Source organism: Polyodon spathula, chromosome 23 (genome assembly GCF_017654505.1).
Source record: "Polyodon spathula isolate WHYD16114869_AA chromosome 23, ASM1765450v1, whole genome shotgun sequence".
Taxonomy (NCBI): domain Eukaryota; kingdom Metazoa; phylum Chordata; class Actinopteri; order Acipenseriformes; family Polyodontidae; genus Polyodon; species Polyodon spathula.
The window spans coordinates 25,206,253-25,225,385 of NC_054556.1; the positions used below are offsets into that span (position 1 = coordinate 25,206,253).

Sequence of the window (19,133 nt, forward strand, 5' to 3'; positions counted from 1 at the left end):
TGTAAAGGTTAACCTTTAGCAATGCAGACTGGAGTTTTATTCTGTTATCGCTTCCTGTCCTCCTTTCTCCTACAGAAATCCGGATGCAGGAGAGGGTGTTCATGGGAATCGGCAGCAAACCCTTTATAGACATCGAACACAGCGAGGCGGCCATCAGTGACAGGGCTATCAACTGCATCCCAGCAGGAAAAGGTACAGCGCCACCCACTGGCCTGGATGACTACCCTAGTTATTCCAATGAAAAGCAAGTGCTAAAGTAAATGATAGTACATTGTCTGTACCTCACTAGAGGGTGCATTTTAGATGACGGGACATGATCGTGTAATTTTTTACTTGCATGATACCAAGTGTGTAATTACATGAAAATGGCCTGCTCCATGCTGTTATTTAAGCAACAAAATGATGTTCAAGGCTACTTCAATGTAATTGCACAGTAGTTGCTGTGTTACAGCAGGAATCACTGGTAATTACCTAGTTAATAGAATTGTAATCACACAACTGCTCATGCCCTGTAATATCTTTTGATCTTTTAGTTGAGTTTGATTCAACTGATAACTCTGAACGGGTTAAAGAAACATTTGCAATTAAATTCGCCTACGTGCAAATTCCATAATGAACGTCAGATAATTATAAACCCATCTGTTTTGTAAGTGTCACATTGTTTACACTGTTTAAAGGAATTGGGCGGTGCTGAAACAAAGCTATTTTGACGGCGTTCTCATTGTACTTTTCTTTCCAGAATGTAAAACACTGCCTCCTGCAATTCTCCCCGCCTCCTACGAACACCTTCTATCTCAGAGACCAAACTCAATTGGCTCAGGAAGCAGCGTGTCATCTTCTGGCAGCCACTCCTCGTCCTCCTCAGGGCGGGGGTCCCTCCCCCCCCACGGTTATCACTACAGCCAATCCCGGCAAGGCGAGGCTAGCCGGGGCTTCTACAGAGCGCTGGGCGGATTGGAGGAGGATGAGCTGGACAATGAAGCTGAGCCCCTCCATCTCCTGTGTAAGAATGCTCCCTGCCTGTACCTGTACCTGCCCTTACCACGGTTCTGTGCCGGTGTTACTTATAATCTGTCACGTTAAGCTAGGCTCACTTGAGGAAACAGCTTGTAGTCTAGTTCAGGACTAAAAGTCATTGTTGATTAATTAAATTTAGTTTCTAGTTCTTTGGGTTTATTAGTGTTTATTCTCAATGTTTAAACATATTCTCAAGCTTTGTTTAATCTAATGTTTAAAATTTCTAAAATAAGTTTCTTTAAAAAAAAAAAAAAAAAAAAAAAGCCCTTAAAGTTCTCTGAATAGGGCCCACTGTTTATTGTGGTGGTCACAAGGCTAAAGCAGAAATCCAAACCCTCATAAACTCCAGTCTCTTCTACTGTGACCCTTCTCTTTTGGTTCGCAGTGGACAGCTCAGAGTCCTCTGGCGAGAGCATCAGTGGCTTCAGCAGCTCGGATAACAGCTGCCTCTCTGTGGTTGGAGGAGAGGCCGAAGAGACCTCCTCCGTCTCCTCCCTGTGCTCCAAACCAAGCTCCTCACCCGAGCCCCAGCATGACTTAATAAGACGAGCCCCTCCCCTGTACTACAAACCCAGGTCCTTCTCCGCCACAAGTCCAGAGGCAAAGACAGCGGCACAGCACGCTGGGACGGTGAGCTACTGCAGCAACGATAACAGCAGCAGCATTACTTGTATCCAAATATTCCATGCATCCATCGCTCTGAATGTTCACTTCTCCTGTTGAATTTGGCGACCATTTCAATAGCATGTAAGGAAAAAAAAAATGTCTTGACGCAAATAGTAATTTGCATCTTTTTTGAAAGATGATGAATACCAGAAAAGCTCAGGGTTGAAATTTTACAAATCCTTGAAATTCGGACCTCTGATCAGTTCTAATGTTAGACTGCAGAGGACATTTAAAGATACTGATTGAAAACCTAGCTGCCGATTCCTGTACCAGCAAAGAGAATGCACATCTGTTTTAAATGACAGACCCAACTTCCACTTGGCTAGAGCCCAGTCGATTTCTGGCATGCAGAATTTAAATGGCTTGATCATCTGTCAGATGCCTCCTCCTCTTTAACGAAAGAGTCATACACTTTTGTGCCTAGAACTTAAAAGCGTAATATTGGATTGTAAAAAGCAAAGACATTTCTCTCTCTCTCTCTCCTGCTTTTTGCATCCAAAATGTCACCAAGCTAAAGGGAATGGAAATTGGATCTAAGTAGAAGGTGCAATCTCAACATTCAGTTCTGAATGTCCTTGTGGTGGTATATAAAATCCACTTCGTTACCTCTTTAATTTCGGCTATGTTTGCCTAACCCATACTTATTTGCTTTTGTAAAAAAAAAAAAAAAAATTAAAAAAAAAAAACATTTGCCTGTCTCTGGATTTTGCACTGAAACAATAAACAATTACACAAAACGTTTTCAACTGTACTGTGTAGGTGAAAATTCAGTGTCTATGTTCTCACACACTTAGTAAATGTTGAATGCCGCCTTCTCATAAGAAATGCATGCATACAGCTGCTCTAGAAAGCCTTTAGCAGGCATTTTAGTGTGGTACAGATTACAATCAGCAATGCAGACAAATCGCTAATATGAAGAGGGTTCTGTCCCAAATGTTTTGGATTAAAGAGAATCTAGTGTACTAGAAAATCATCTCCGTTATGCATTGCCAGCGTGAAGCCTCGGGAAACCTTGGTGCATTACTGCTGTCTGCTAACCTTTGCAACGGTGTGCTTTAATTTTCATTGCAGAATAAGCCTGACGGTGCTCTAAGTGGCCACTCCACAGAGGTGTGATGGGAGCAGTGTGAGGTATTGAATCCGAGACTGTGGAAGACCACATTCAGAGCTGGTTGTACATGCCAATAAATATGCCAAGTTAGTGTAGTAAATGTAGTTTAGAGAGACAGGTGTAGTTTGTTTACATATCACCCTGTTTTAGTCAATAATACCAAACGCTGTTTTGCAGCAGCTTCTCTTAATTTCTTGATAATAAATTGATAATAAATTGATATTATAATACCTGGAAACCTAAAAACAATTCTGTTAAATTAAGCTTTTAAAAACCACCTGTTTTCTACACCCAGTAGGTTCATTTCAACTTGCATCATTTCTCCTTGGGATTAGTTGATATAAGCGTGTCCCATGGTCCTGGCTGGTTTTTAATTTAATTTATTTTTTGTAGCTTAATCTTGCTCGCTGTGCTTCCTAACAGTTTGCCATTCTAATTCTAGGGCAGAACTGCAGACAGCAATGCTGGATGAAGAATCTGGAGGTGGAAGACACAGAAAACAGGAGGCTACATTTCTGCAGTACCCTGACATAGTCACGTACTGTATACCGTACACACGTATCTACAAGAGAGTTCCTGTACTGTCTCACTGTAATGTATGCTGCATTTGTTTTCATGTCCGTGGCGCTTGTTTGGAATTATCTGGAGGGCGTTGGGGTCAATGTCTTTAGCCCATCAATAGCAGGTATGGAAACTTGCTTTCCCTCCAGAAGACATTTACTGTACCTGAAGGATGGGTGAGTGAGCAGAGCAGCTAAATCCTGAGCTGCTGTCTGCTTATTCCACAGTCAGATTAAACCATGCTAGTGCTTAAAGGCTCCAGTGCAAAGCTTACTCAACTTTACAATGTGGAATAAAACAAACAAAAAAAAGTGAAATGCATTCTTCAGTCGGGTATTATGATATTCTTAAATGAATGCTTCATCTGGACTCTACTCTTACATTCAAATTTATCATGGAACATGGATTTCCTTTTGGAAAAGTGTAGCTGTTGCATGGTAAAAATAAATAATGGCTTTCACATCTTTAACAGCATTTCTTTGTATATAGAGAGAGTTTGGTGTATTTGCATACATTTTAACTATTAGAATTAGGAACCAGTACTATGTTTTTCAGTATTTTGTGAGATGCCACTATAATCAAGTTTTAGAGTAAGCACTTGGTTACAGTGGATAAACAGTATACCGACATGAACCCTCTTACTGTGGGCAAACCCAATCTTACACATCTTTGAGCCACTGTTTGTGTAACAAATTCCACTTTGTCTAAACTTGTGGTCAATCATTTCAAAAGAGCTGTGGGTTTTTTTGCATAGTATTTCTTAGTAATGGATTCTAGGTTTCTGTTAGTTTTTTTTGGTCTGATCCCTAACAGTTTGCAGGTTAGTGATCAGAGCTTGGGCATAGTGAGAATCCTGGCCAGTGTTTTTCCCTATTGTGTATTTTTGAAACAGAATTTCTGTTTACAGTACAATTTCTGAAGTTATTTTTTTCTTTTTTTATCATTACATTTGTACTTTTATCAAATATCCAAGACTCAGAAAACCCTGCTTTTTGATTTAAAAAAAAGTTTTAAAAAAATGTAAAAATAAAATGGGCTAGTGCGTTTTTGTTTCTTTTTTTGTTTCTTTTTTTAAAACAGAAATACATTAAAGTTTTTAGTGGATCAATTGCTATTTAAGGCAGATTCTATTGATGCATGTTTTTATTAAATCCAAACCCACTCATTTTATATTGATTACAAACACTGCTGTTCTTGAAAATCAACCAGAAAATACAAAATGTAAAAAAAAATAAATAAATAACACACATGAACTGAAACAATTAAAACAGCATTTGAAACTAAAACATTTTTCAAAATCTCTCTCTTTTTTTATAATACTTCTCTTCCATTGAAGGGATCTACTGAAATTGACCACTATTACAACATAGGTGAAAGGAATTACCAATCGATGCCCTTCTTAACTCTTGGGGGTGCTTTTTTTCCCCCTGGTTATTCAAAGCTAATGTGATTACTTGAGGGATGTTCAATAAAAAAAAAGCTGTATTATTGTCTATAGTGACATTCTATGTGTTTTTAAATAGAACCAACATGAACACCTAACGCAATCTGAAAAAAAAAACCCAAAACTTTATAGCAAATTGCTGATCAGCAGGTCTAAGAACTTTCTAACATACATGGAAGCTATAGAAAAATATGTTTAAAATATAGCCACTTTTGGCAGTGCTAGTACGTACAGTTTATTTATTTTTTTAATATTATTTCTGACAGTATTGCAGCAAGTGAATGGCTAAGGAAAAGGAAGAAAAAACAACAAGGTCTTCAGCAATGTCACCACACTGTAAATGTCTTGTTAATTTTTTTCCTCTTTTCTCAAATGGTCAATCGGGTAACAAAGTTCTTCTGGGCCCAATTTTTGTTTTATATAAATCACCGATATAACGTTTTTTAAATAAATTTGATTACAGACTAATGTACTGTAAAGGGGCGACACGCAGACAATGATGGCAGCCTTTTCTTTAAGCAACTCCTTTTTGTGTGCATTAGCAAAGAATGCAGATTTTATATGCATCATTTGGGATTGCACTGGAAAGGACTACAGTGCTACTATAGAACCAGACTGTGATAAACTGCGCTCTGAAAACTACAGAACACTGAGTAAAGAAGACACTGTCTTCACAATATCGGGGTTCTATCACAGTTGGCTAATGGTCTGAAATGCTACAGTTCCTCATTTAGATGTGCCTGTATTTTCTCTGTATGATTCAATGTATGTTCAGGTTCAATGATCCTAAAGGTTGTATTACATGTATGTGGTACCTATTGTTCTGATTGGGTCCCTTCCTCTGAGTGGTGGAGTTGTATGTTGTCCTCATGTCATTTCTCAGACCCATATTTATTGAAATTGCTTTCTTGCTTGTTGTGTAGAGATCGGGCTGCTTCTGGTTCGGTTTTCCCCTCGGAATAAAAAAATGGGTTTATGCAAATGCTTGAAATGCAAAATAAAAATGAAAAAGTAAAACAAAATAATGATCTTGACTTGTGGTGTGTTTTTTTTTTTAATATTTTTTTTTTTTATACTGTCCTAAACCAACAGTTTGTCAGTCCAAAACAGTTGTGACAAATTATATATTAAATAAACAAGGGGAACAGAAATATTCAGCCATTTATTACAACTGTGGTACTATTTTGTACAGCGAAAATTGTAAAATGGTACTTGAGCTGAAACCTTCAGACACAAGGGGTAAAGTTTAAAAAATAAATAAATAAATAAAAACCTCACTGCCATGTATCATTGTCCCCAGATCACCACTGTCGCAACAATAATGGGGGAGTGGCTAATCACCTCTACTTCTTTCTAGCGGTTATTTCATAGGAACTTCTCAGTAATCGTTTTTTATATATGCTGTGGATATAATAAGTACGTTCAAATCACTTACAACTCTTCTGGGGCTCCTTTACTAACATTGCCTGGGCCATTTTCTTAATGCATTTCCAAAAGTACATCTTTGCCAAACCACAACTTGTGATGATTTTGCAGCAAAGTGCTGCTCGTAGCCACAGCCAAATTCACTTCTTTGTTGAAAACAACCAACTATATGTGTTTTACAAACAGCAAATAGGCAGATAAAAGTAACTGTATAAAAGCATCTAATTGTCCAAAATGATAATGACCCCTTAAACCTTAAGTTACCAGCTCGACCCCGATGACACACTACGTTTGGGGTTGCTTGCTGCTTACAGATGTATGAGAAAGGCCTGGAGGAAAAGCACTAGAATAATACTCCTAGAAATAATGTATAAAATGTGGGTAGTAGCTCAGATTGAAAACTTTCAAAACAGGTTTCTTTTTTTTTACTTTTCCCAACAAAATATTCTTGAAAAACGTGACAATTGATTAATTTATTCGCTAGAGCAGGGACGGCCAACCCTGGTCCTGGAGAGCCTCAGAGTGCCCTGGTTTTTGTTTTACCCCAGCCTCTTAAAGATTTAATTGAAATTGTGGTTCAGCACAAACAGTTTAATCACCCCCTAAAAACAACAATGACAGGTGATCTTTTCATCTCTACTACCTGGGCATTGTTTTGCAGCCTTTTGGGCGGGTAAATGGCAAGAGCAGCTTTTTACAAAGTTGATGCGCACACTCAGATTTAACAACTTAAATAAAATAATTACCTTCTACCATAAATGAAGTACTTTGACATCCCCTGTGGTATATTAGTTAGTCCAGAGCATTCACCTGCATTTGGATTTAAATGAACACTTGTCATGAACCCCTGCACCGCTAGAGGCTCCAATCATATTTAGACAACAACTGTGTATTTAGAATACCTGATTTTCATTGGCACGTGTGCAGCACCAGAAAAAAAAAAAAATACCATCCGTTAGGTGCTTACAATACCAGAATAAATTGTCAATCTAATAGCCTGAATGGCACAGATCGTCTGATCGTGACATAGGTCCAGCCTTTCATCATCACCCTGCACCTCCGCTCTGGGCCATTCCAGCCTGGCGCGTCCACCTTCAGCTTTGTCGTTGAGACAGGTAACCTTTCACAGTACTGAGGAAGCTCAAGTTAAAAAGGAAACCTTTTTTTAAAAAAAATAAGCTGTTCATTTTTTAAAACGCAGTACACATGTTGCAGCGGCATTTTAACTGTAAGCATATCTCCACCTACCACTGTTTTCTCTTCTCAAAACCTAGAATATGAAGGTCAGAATGAACTAAAAACTGTTTACAAAACACCCCGGTTTCATTGGGAAATACGGTACAAACACTTACATGCTTGAAGCATTTGATTATGTACTTATTCCTACAGCTCCCCAAAAATCTGCCAAAACACAGAATTATCAAATCGCTGCTATAATGTAACCACATGCTAGTTTAAGTTGCATTGTATTTTTGTTATGAGAACAATACACCTAAAGCAGATAATATACAAGTTGCGGGAAGTAGCTGAGATTTAACTTTCAAACCTGAATTTTTTTTTTTTTAACTTTTCTCATTTAGCAAAAAAGATAACTGTAAAAGAAGAAACTGTGGAAACTGTGGGACGGAAGTGGGGAAGATGGACAGCTGTTCTTGGAAGGAATTGGTTAATGCGGATTTCAATGGACTGACATATATATGACTAGAACCAACAGCAGCAACCAAATTGTCCTGCAAGGTACAGAAGCAGTAGCCTTCACAAACAGATTAATCACCCTCGGATACCAACAATGGCAGGTGAGTAAACTAAAGATTTGCTGTTTTTTGCATTAAATCAGTTTTAAATTATAGTACACTGATTTTAAAGTTATACAAACTTTTTGCATGTTACCCAGTAATAATCTGTTTGCAGCTACTGGAAAATATTTAAATAAGTTATAAATAGCGATCTTTAGATCCACATTTATTTAGCGGGACAGCATGCATCTTAATAATGCTGGCACTGTTTATTTGCAGACTTTCAGCTCTGATATGTAGTTAACTAAACTGTCTTTTGCACTTAATAATATAAACAAATAATACAATTCAAACGCGAGGTTAAAAGATATGTTTTGTTTGAGTGTAATAAAAACAAGAAAACGCGATGTGATCGTTTCGTTATGGATATGCTTATCTGCCAGTTAAAATTACCTTGGCAACGATTGAAGGAGGCAGAAAACAGCAATATCTCAAGAATTTTTAAAGAGCCAAAGGCTTGTGGGAAGCGTGTTGTTTCTAAACTCCCATGAGTCCAAAAACAGGAGTATGTTGTATACATGTTAATTTTAAAGATGGAAACATTTATAATGCAGCCTAGGACTGTGCGTTGCTATGGGAGAAGCAGGGGTCCATTGTGGTGAGGAATACAGACTAAGGCTGATGCCATCAATATAGCATATACCAGAAAATACTAAAAGAAACGAAGTTCATTTGGCTAAATGGGGTACTCAGCTATTGTAGTCACGGTTTCATTTACTCATTTTCTAAATAATAATAATAATAGTAATAATAATAATAATAATAATGTTATTATATTTAATATAATAATGCGTGTTTGGTATTATAGAAAAGTGTTTAAAAATATGTCAACTACACTTGTTTGTATATCAGTTATTTCTTATTAGGAAATGTTTGGTTTTTTTCAATACAATGTAAACTCTGCAGCGGAATATCAATGTTTTAATTCTACACTATTATGATTTTTTTTCAGTACAATGTAAACTTTGCAGTGGAATATCAATGTATTAATTCTGCGCTATTATGCAGTTTATATTTTGGTCTGGAAACGCATGTACTGTAAAAGACAAATACTTGCTGAATTTTAAAAAGCGTCATTTTAAAATAATAAGGAAAGCTATCTGTAATGACAGCCGCCACATCTTTACAAACGAGTCCATTAAACACGCCGAACCTGTGGAACTGAATGAATTAAACACAGAACAGAGTTTTATGTTAAACAGAAAAATATAATAAAGGTTTTAAAAGTGGGTATTAATGTGTTATTAATATGTTATTGAAAGGTAAAGTACAACTTATCTTATATGGGTTTCTAGGCAAGTGTTTCGAACGGTATAGATGGCGGCCAGGGGGCCAAATCTGGCCCACGGACAGGTGTCACTTGGCTCGCGGATGCCTCCTGGCAGGGCTGTATCAAAGGCTTGAGCGAGAATGGAACTTCAGTTCAATTATTACTGCAAAGGGGGCTGTCATATGAACTTCATATATTTCTTGCGAGTAAGCAGAAAATTAAGTGTTTTGCAATATCGATTCCAAAGTACAGTACTTGCTGATTGTGATGATACATTTATGCCTCGCTATGGTACTGGAATCCTCATATTATAGACAGGAACGCAGAATAACATAAAACACCATTGAAAAGTTGCACACATTTTTATTTGAAATGCTTCATTGTGATATGACAATTTTAATAAGAAAAAAACTGGCAGTTGCAAGTCTCCCGCTCTGCGACTCCCCGCTGGTCAAATGTAATTGCCTACCACTAGACCATTCAGCGCTGAAAAATAATACTGCATATTTATGCAAAGCTTGAGGAGGCAGGATTCAAAATAGCGTTACTACTGAGCAGAGTGGACACGGAAGAGCGTCGGTCACTGTTTTATTTATGAGTATAAACCACTTCTGTGCCTTTGTAATGAGGCACTTTCTCTGGAACACACAGCACCTCCTGATGAGAGGCTCCCATCACAATTATTTAGAATTGTTTTCTTCCCCAACAGCAGCACAGTAATGCTGAACAGCTGTTAACTAATCCCTTTGCGCATTCCTGTGGTTGATTTCTTTACAAGCACCTCAAGGTGTTTTAGATGAGATAGGAACTATTGGTAAATCCTGGCCAAAAGAAACCTGTCTATAATGACTTCCTCTGATAACCGACATAGTTCTTTCTGCTCGGGTTTACAGCTCTGGACACTGAGAGGTGCGAGTTGAAAAGCAAGATCAACAACGTCAATCATCAAACATACCTGAATGGCACAGATCGTCTGGTCGTGAGGAGGGGCCAGCCTTTCATCATCACCCTGCACCTCCGCTCTGGGCAATTCCAGCCTGGCGCATCCACCTTCAGCTTTGTCGCTGAGACAGGTGACCTTTCACAGTACTGAGGAAGCTCAAATAAAAAGGAAACCTTTTTTTAAAAAAAATAAGCTGTTCATTTTTATGTAGCTTCTTTAAAATGCAGTACACGTTGTAGCAGCATTTGAACTGTAAACATATCTCCACCTACCACAGTTTTCTTTTCTTAAAACCTAGAACATGAAGGTCAGAATGAACTAAAAAAACTTTAAAAACTGTTTTTTTATATATATATATATATATATATATATATATATATATATATATATATATATATATATACACACACACACACACACACATGGACTGGGTCCAGGAGCTTTTTCTTTTCTGTAGAGCTTCAAAAGAATAAGGTGAAGCATGGATTTTACATATTTTGATTTTGTACAGCAGGTTTCCAGACCCTTGAGGAAACAGTGAAGGAAATGCATATGCAAAACCACAATTTTTTTTTTTTTTTATAGTTTTAAAAAAAAGACTCCCTTATATACAAACAGATTAGATATTTTCACAGGTTCTCTTACTTATACTGGAATATTGTTAGAAACGGTAATTAATTATTTTCTGCCTCTACTCTGCAGGCCCCTGCCCGTGTGAGTCATCTGGCACCAAAACAGAGTTCTCCCTCTCGGACAAGATTAATATGAACCAGTGGAGTGTGGCGGTGTCCTCCCACTTGGGCAACACCGTGTCCCTGACCATCTACTCCCCGCCCGACGCCAGGATTGGTCGCTACTCGCTGACAATGAAGCAGGTTGGCAGCACCCGGCTCGGAGACTTCGTCCTGCTCTTTAACCCCTGGTGCCCAGGTAACATTCTATTCTAGTTTGGTAGAGGCTAGGCCTTTTTTAATTAGACAGTGCGTGTTCATTTTAAAATGTGAAAGCAGGTTTAGTATCAGCTTATGCTGCTGGCAAAAGCGAATTAACAGGCAGTAGAGCATTTACAAAGTGAAGCGCCATCGGCTGCTGAAGATTACTGTGGATTGAGCCAAGAATGTTCTGATAACTTAACACTGACACCTCAGAACCCTCTCAGAATTATACTGGAAGCCAGTGGAAATTTGGTGGGCTGGATATGTGGGCAGTGTATTGTTAAAGATCTGACGTTTCAATAGGGCCGATTTCAGCAGGCCAGCCAGTAGAGCATTACTGTACATTAATCAACACGGCGTACATACACACACAATACAAGCACAAAGCTTTCAGCAGAAACGTCACATGCTGTCTACGACCTCGCTTTCTGCTTTATTTTATCTACAGGTGATTCCGTGTACATGGAGAACGAGGAAGAGCTCAAAGAATACGTGTTGAGTCAGGATGGACTGATCTTCCGCGGAACTGAGAAACACATTACACACTGCGCCTGGAACTTTGGACAGGTAATTGGGTTAGAGAGCAGGGTGTAGGCAAGCCATTCACTTGCTTTGTTGTTGATCATTCTGGTAATGCTTAATTTCAAGTCATAATAACATAATTAAATCACCCAAAAGAAGATCTGCCTTTCCTCACTAATTTATTTTGCTTTCTAACCTCAGAAATCAATACATGGGTTTAACAAAAAAAAAAAGGTTTCTGATTTTAAACAGGTGTGGTTAGGCCAAATATACTAGTTGGTGCTCTGGAATGTGTTTGACTTGCCTACTGAAACATAAAATGCATGACTAAAGTTTGTATTACTCACAAGGTGGCCATCAATTTATGTGTTTTTTTTTTTTTTTTTAAATCATGCAATAAATGATGCATTCCACAATTCATATTAAACCACGACAAGCTTTTAAAAACAATCAAACAACCAGTCTAGTTTTCAAATATGACCATGCCAAGAACACATCTTTAGGGTGAATTTTAGGTCTTTCTGTGACTTTTGTTCACTGGGATCTGCGCTTCTGTTTCCACCTCGTCTAGTTTCAGCCTGGCATCCTGGATGCTTGCCTGCAGCTGTTGGACATGAACCCTAAAATTTTCAAAAACGCAAACTAGGACTGCTCCAAAAGAAACAACCCAGTCTATGTGATCAGGGTGGTGAGCGCGATGGGGAGTAACACATTGAACACGCGCGATGGGGAGTAACACATTGAACACGCGCGATGTTCTCCAACAGATCACTGACCTGGTACCATCACAACAAGACAGTAAAACAGACCCAAAGCAGCGTGGTACAAGTGGCAGGTGTTCCTATCAGTGCTACTTTCTACTGTGTCTAGCGAGATGGAAGCCAGTGGAATGCAGGTGTGATTTCTCGTTTCCAGATAAACTGCAATGATGATAAAGGGGTGCTGGCTGGTAGTTGGGATGACTACTCTAACGGAGTGAGCCAGTACCAGGGTTTGGTGGACGGAAGGCAAGTGACCTGACCCCCCAGGAGAAAAATGAAGGCAATGTTTTAGCTCCACTTTATCCAATCAGGACACGATTAGTTTCCCTGAACGTCCCAGAAAAAGAGGCAAGACAGATTTTATCATTCGAATTACAAGGCTGTGGTTTTCTGAATAGCTGGCTGGCCATAGGTCATACAGTGAGAATCAAAGCTACAGTCCTAACTATGCTCCTGGGTCATTTCCTGATCCATTTGTGTGCAACGTATTTGTAAAAAAAAAAAAAAGTATGCCAATGTCACATTTTATATAAGAAGCATACAAAAAGTCTTTGATACAGTCTTTGTTTTACATTGTATAATGGTAAACTGTTACATTCAATACAGTCTATCAGCCACTGCAAATCCTGTTCTCTCTCTCTCTAGGTCTGTCTCTCTGCTGTGGGCCCATCTCAGTAAAAGCAATAAAGGAAGGAGAGCTGACCTTAAAGTACGATGCCCCCTTTGTATTTGCGGAGGTCAATGCAGACGTGGTGAGCTGTATTCAGCGCAAAGACGGCAGCCAGGAGAAGTTGACTTGCACTGATCAGGTGGGCCAGCACATCAGCACCAAACGTGTGGGCAAAGACACCAGAGAGGACATCACACATTTATACAAGTACCCTGAGGGTAAGGGGCAGCACAAACTAACACAGCAATGTCACAGAAATTTCTTCCAAATTCATCCTGAAAAATGCTAAATGCCAAGCACTTTATAATGGTTTAATATTAATTTTATATTATCTTAATTATATCTGTAGGGTCGCAAAATAAAGTGCAGAGATGTCAGAGACAATCATTCACCACCAATTGTTGCATGTAAGGTTTATTGCAGTGGTCATCAAAATACAGAGTACTCCGGAGAATAACAGTCACTTCATCAGTAACTAGTGTATTCTGCTGGGGGAAAGCATGTACATGGGTTATATAGTTCCTACATCTAATCCCTTGCTCCTATCAGGATTTGGCACACCTAACCCCACCCCCCCCCCCCCCCCCCCCCCCCCCCCATCACCTCCGTTGCATTTGTTATGTTCATTTCAGAAACCATTTAAGATTAAGCAAGCATTTTATGGTTAACCAAACATAGCACTTCTCCTTCTCCCCTTCCTCTGTCCCCAGTCATCTGACTCTGACCTAAGGGTGTGACAGAACATTCTGTCCTTTCTTTCACCTTTCACAAGTTCTTCATATTGCATAACTACACCCCAATGATCGTTGGTTGATCCTGTTTCATTCCTTCATATCTTTATCTTATAATTATAATAGGGTTACTGTGGGTAACTGTTTACCCTATCTTCTACTTCCCCATACATTACAATGTACATACAGTCTGTACAGATTCAGCATGTCTTAAATGTTTATTATATAAAAAAATCGATCAAGTAACCAAGTGTCCTCTAATAAAACAAAATGAAAAGGAAATCTGTTACTATGACTATCAAAGCCCTGGCCTGACAATCATTGCAACAAACTCAATCTTGTCCATCACAAGTGTTGTCAAATCGTTGACCCAAAACTGTAATATTAATTCCTTAGCTTGCATTTGATTGAGGTGCTCCAGAAAAAAAGTAAATGGGTTCAAAATGTCTGACTTTGCATATATTTTTATATTCATATATATTGCATTATATTACAGCCTTAAAAAATATATCAAATGCAAATAAACATCTGCATTTCAGAAATGTGTTTTTCTTTTCATCATTGACCCCAAACACTAAGAGCTAATGTGAGAGGATTGTCTATGTGAGGGTAGCTCAGGAGAACTGGCTGGTGGAGATTTGGTTTTTCATTTTCTTGATTTCACCAGTCACAAAGTCATACTAATAAACTCTAGGGTCAGAGATAATAATGAAGCTTTCTGCATAGCTTATCTTTATACCACAACCACTGGATACATTTAAAACACACAGATACAATAATTACAATGTATTTAAGGTGTTGTTACATTATTTAATTAATGTATTTATTACAAAAATGCATAATGGGAAACATTTTCATCCCACCTGCACAATCTTAGAATTGTGTGTCAAGTACATGTACAGTTGTAACTACATGTTGTTAATGCACCTGCATTTTGAAGAGTAACCCATAGCCACTTAATCCAGCTGCATTACCTCAAGCTCAGTGACACAGATCATTTTTCATAAAATCAGACAACCTGATGGAATTTACAAAATAAACTTCAGCTCATGACATGCTTCGGCACAGTGCCAGGCTGTAGAAGTGCCATGGTACGTCACTTTTTTTATGAGCACTAAATTTGAGAGCACCAAAATGATGTTATGTTTAAGCAAGGGTGTGGTACAGGGTATGCCAACATTTCTGCTAGGGTTTCTTCAGGGTAGCAACGTGGAATGTTAATGGCTAACCGGTGGTATTTCTTTTGCAACTTTCCTGCAGTGGGCAACCCACAGCTTAGAGGCTTAACACCTAGTTGGTAGCTGGTTGTTGTGCATATCTGTTTTTTCTTTTTTATTGGAAAACTTAGGCAGTTCCTAATGAAGGTGGTAAGAGGATCACCTTTTCCCCTTCTAAGGAACACTGTCATTTAAATTCTTGATCGTACTTGTGTGACTATAATAATCTTCTGTGAGAATCAAACAGCTCTGGTCAACAGTTTTACAGTAATACCGATGAATGTATTCAAGTTGACAAGTCTTAGGTTTTACAAATAACGTTCCACACATAATCAACACTTAATCTTGACACAGTATGGCTTTTCCCCTGCTTGCATAGGGGGAAAAACTGCAGATCGTTGTGCTGTACACTAGTGGTCACCACTGCCGGTTTTTAAAAAACTCTCAGGTTGTATTACAGAAATGGAACTACCCAAGAACCTTGCATTTCACACACAACCTTGTGGTCCGAACCATTAGCAGATACTGGTACTGGTACTGATACAATTCTAATCAAAGTCACAGGAAAAGTACTCAATTTCCAACACAACAGGTGGTGTTCAGAATACATTTCTGCTATTAGACTTCCACACTAACAATGAAATGATGACTGGCATTATAAAAACACACCCTGCAAAAGCATTCCTGGTTAGCACTCATATAGGTTGTGGTAGTTGGGAAACTCCTTTATGAGGCAGTCATGTAATTTGTTTAATTTGCTACAGACCATCTGTGGTATTGTAGCATATGAACTCACATACCATTGGCAATTGTACACACATTTATCGACTAGTCTAAACAAACAATCAGCAAATTGGTTGTTTTCCTTTCTGAAAGTCATTATTAAATTGTTAATACCAAAGTGGGTAAATTGCAAATTGGGGGTGGAACATCAATGACATTTGGCAGTCCCATTTTGAATGAATAAACAAAACAGCAAAGTATTGTAAAACTTCACTGAAATGCACAGTCAACTTTACAGTCATTTAAAGAAAATAAGAAGAACTAGAGATCTGAGACAAACAAACATTTGGGAATTAAAACTACTGCTTAGAAAAAAAAGTATATTGAAATTCCATAGTAGTACTTCATAGAACCAACACTAAAATGATCTTCCAGTAATCAATGTACATTGCCAGTAACAATGCATATCCCTGTTGAGTGGGTAGGCAAGTGGAATAGAGTTTAGCTCATCTGGTCAAGTCAGGGAATGCTCCAATTCCAAACATTTATTAACAAACGGGCTGAAGCAATATGTTAATAATTAGCTTTGTAATGTCAAGAGCATGTATTTTGCTCACTACAGAGGTCCAGTCAGTTTATCGATCACAAACCTCGGATCATGGATTTTATCCAACGTTAAATGACAAAGAAAAATTGGTGCCATTTCGTCACATTAGCAGATAAACAAACCAGGAAAAAACTAATTCCAGATGTCATCCATCACTCATCAAAAAAGTTTCGCCAACATGGAATGATCCGGTTGTGTAACTTTACCTGGTAGTTTGGCATGCTTTGTAAAGAGGAGTCTTAAATAAGGACTGTGCGATTTGGGGTCTAGTTCCACCCAGTGCTGGACCATTACTTCTTTCAGAATAAGGAAACCATTTATTTGGAATCTCCATGAAGACAGATACAATAAAATGAAATAGGTGCTGTTGTAGTCAGTAGCTTCACAGCAGGAAGAATGATGGTTGTGTTTGAGTGCTCCTGGTGTACACATTTGTAATCCGCTTGCTTGCTATACTTATTCATGATAAAGTCAGATCGTTTTACTAGGCATCACAAAATAAGAAATGCCCTCAATTAATGTGCTCTCTAAACTCATACTGTAAAGCACCATGTCCCTGTCCTTGTGTAAATTAGACACTTTTTTGCAGTTGCAGTTGTTTTTCATCAAACTGTCATCTTAAAAAAATCTCCCATCTGTATCCATGTTTAGATACTACATAAATCAACAAGGCCTGTTTCTTAGGAAGTCTTGCACTGTAATGAATTTAGATTAGTGGACTGAATCTCCTAAATCCCTCACAATTGGAAGAAACAAATAACCTCTCTAACGTACATTTTGTCCTTTCTAAAACACACAAACACATGTGATCAGGGCTCATAAAACATTAACAACGAGACAATGTGCCCAACCTTTTTACAAAATGTTTCATAAGTGGTTTTTTTGTTGTTTTTTTTTTTTAAATTATAACACAGGGTTCTGACCCTTGAGACGTTGTTTTTTGGGGGATTTTATTGTAATACCAACAATTAGACAAACATTTAATTGTTGTTAATCTTGCAATGGTTATGACAATTAGAGCCACTATGTGATATATGGTTTCTTGAAATCGGATGGAACGAAGTTCTTGAGGGAATGCCAGAATAGTTTCTTTTGTTTGGTTGACTTTGTCTACCTTGTTATCACAACAACAAAACAATTAAAGCTGTGGACACAAAACTGAGGGTCAAAAGGTGAAAGTTCGTCAACTGCACAATGTTACATGCTGACGTTAGCTGGGGAAAAAAAAAAGTGGTAGGAAGAAGAGTGTGGTCTGGTGGTTGGAGAACTAAGAATCGTAGGGTCCTGACGCACAAACAGAATACTTGGGTCAAAGCTAGACACCAACAAAAATAAGAGGTTGTAGGTCAGTTTCGAGATGTTTCTAATGCTCAACCTCCCTGCTAAATTCCAATTTACACCGCCAATATTAAATAATAGTCTCATGATGGAGGAGATGCCTCAGTCTTGACCATTTTACAATATCTGTAAGGAAATTGCTCTTTAAATGACATAAGCTCTTGCATGTACAGCAGTTGAACCACGGAGTCTGCTGTTAATGTATCCTGCACGTTTGCATTTCAGAAGTTGGATCCCTTCTTCTCAGACCTACGAGAGGCCTCCAACTTGCTGCACAAAGCCATCCGAACTTTGAGAGCAACAAACACCTTGACACTGTTCAGGTATGTGGATTCTGACTTCATTACTTATTGCTAAAAGGGTTTTAATAATACATTCAGGATCACATTGTGTTTCTGGTGGAAAAAACAAAACAAATTCCTCTTCTCTGGATCTCAACTCTTTCCACACTGTCGACTCTATATATGGATCTAGATAACTCAAGACTGTATGCGGCTATTGTACAGGGTGTCGGGCATCATCAGAGATATCATACACTGTATTATGCACATTAGGATGTGCTCTGTTAAATCCTGGTGACTGTCTGCACCGCACATCAAAATGATCTGACTTTGTTTGCTTAAAGGCAATTTACACATGAAAGAAACAGAGGGACAACCAATCTTCCCCGTGATGCCTGACTTCTTAACACATTCTGTGGATATTAGTGTTGTTGCTGAGTGCAAGCACTGCATAAATACCCAGGAATATATTGTCTTAAACACCTTTCTTCTATATGCAACCTTTGTATTTGCTCACTGACTCCAATGTTAATTGTCAAAAGGAAGTCCAGCAGTGCATTCAGGAGCAGAAGACCATGATGATGTCAGTCCTGCAGGATGCACGATTGGTTGGCCTGCAGCAGGAGGGTGGAGCTATGCTTGCCAGGCTGAAGAAGGAGGAGTCTCGATTAGTTTACTCCGAGGATTACCGGTGAGAAAGACCGGATCAGAATGCTTATAGGACTGGGAATCTTGGGCTAAAGGACTTCATACAAGTATGAATCCACTTCCACTGGTCTATCATGGGAGGATGGCAAGTATGGGTCTAACTAGAAATGGGTCTTCCTCTGTCCAATACAGAAAGCATAATGTACCTGAACAGGTTTGGACGAGATGGCTGCCCTACAGTGTTGTACCTTCAGAAACTCTTCAGTGAAAATGTTATAAAAATTACAAGTTCAGCTGGGCAACCTCAGGGCATAGATGGGCAACTCATGCCCTTCCAGCGCAGGTTTTTAGTTTTGTTATTTAAAGGAAGAGTTTTCTGGTATCCTAATTAAGGATTACACAATTATTGTCCTGTCCTGTGACCCTACCTTAGGGATGCGATGGACTCCGTGACCATGCTATATAAC

At 38.6% G+C, this 19,133-nt stretch overlaps 2 protein-coding genes across 2 annotated transcripts; both read left to right on the forward strand.

Annotated features, from left to right (window-relative positions):
- The first annotated feature begins 22 nt into the window (after window positions 1-22).
- Window positions 23-5,824, forward strand: LOC121297990 (puratrophin-1-like). Its single transcript, XM_041224661.1, has 5 exons — window positions 23-192; window positions 740-1,003; window positions 1,403-1,647; window positions 2,755-2,814; window positions 3,237-5,824. Exons 1-4 carry the CDS (start codon window positions 84-86, stop codon window positions 2,797-2,799), a joined length of 663 nt encoding a protein of 220 aa, XP_041080595.1. The 5' UTR covers window positions 23-83; the 3' UTR covers window positions 2,800-2,814; window positions 3,237-5,824.
- A 3,941-nt stretch (window positions 5,825-9,765) lies between these two features.
- LOC121298490 (protein-glutamine gamma-glutamyltransferase 6-like) lies at window positions 9,766-11,785 on the forward strand. Its single transcript, XM_041225629.1, has 3 exons — window positions 9,766-10,363; window positions 10,936-11,163; window positions 11,617-11,785. Exons 2-3 carry the CDS (start codon window positions 10,998-11,000, stop codon window positions 11,760-11,762), a joined length of 312 nt encoding a protein of 103 aa, XP_041081563.1. The 5' UTR covers window positions 9,766-10,363; window positions 10,936-10,997; the 3' UTR covers window positions 11,763-11,785.
- Window positions 11,786-19,133: the final 7,348 nt, after the last annotated feature.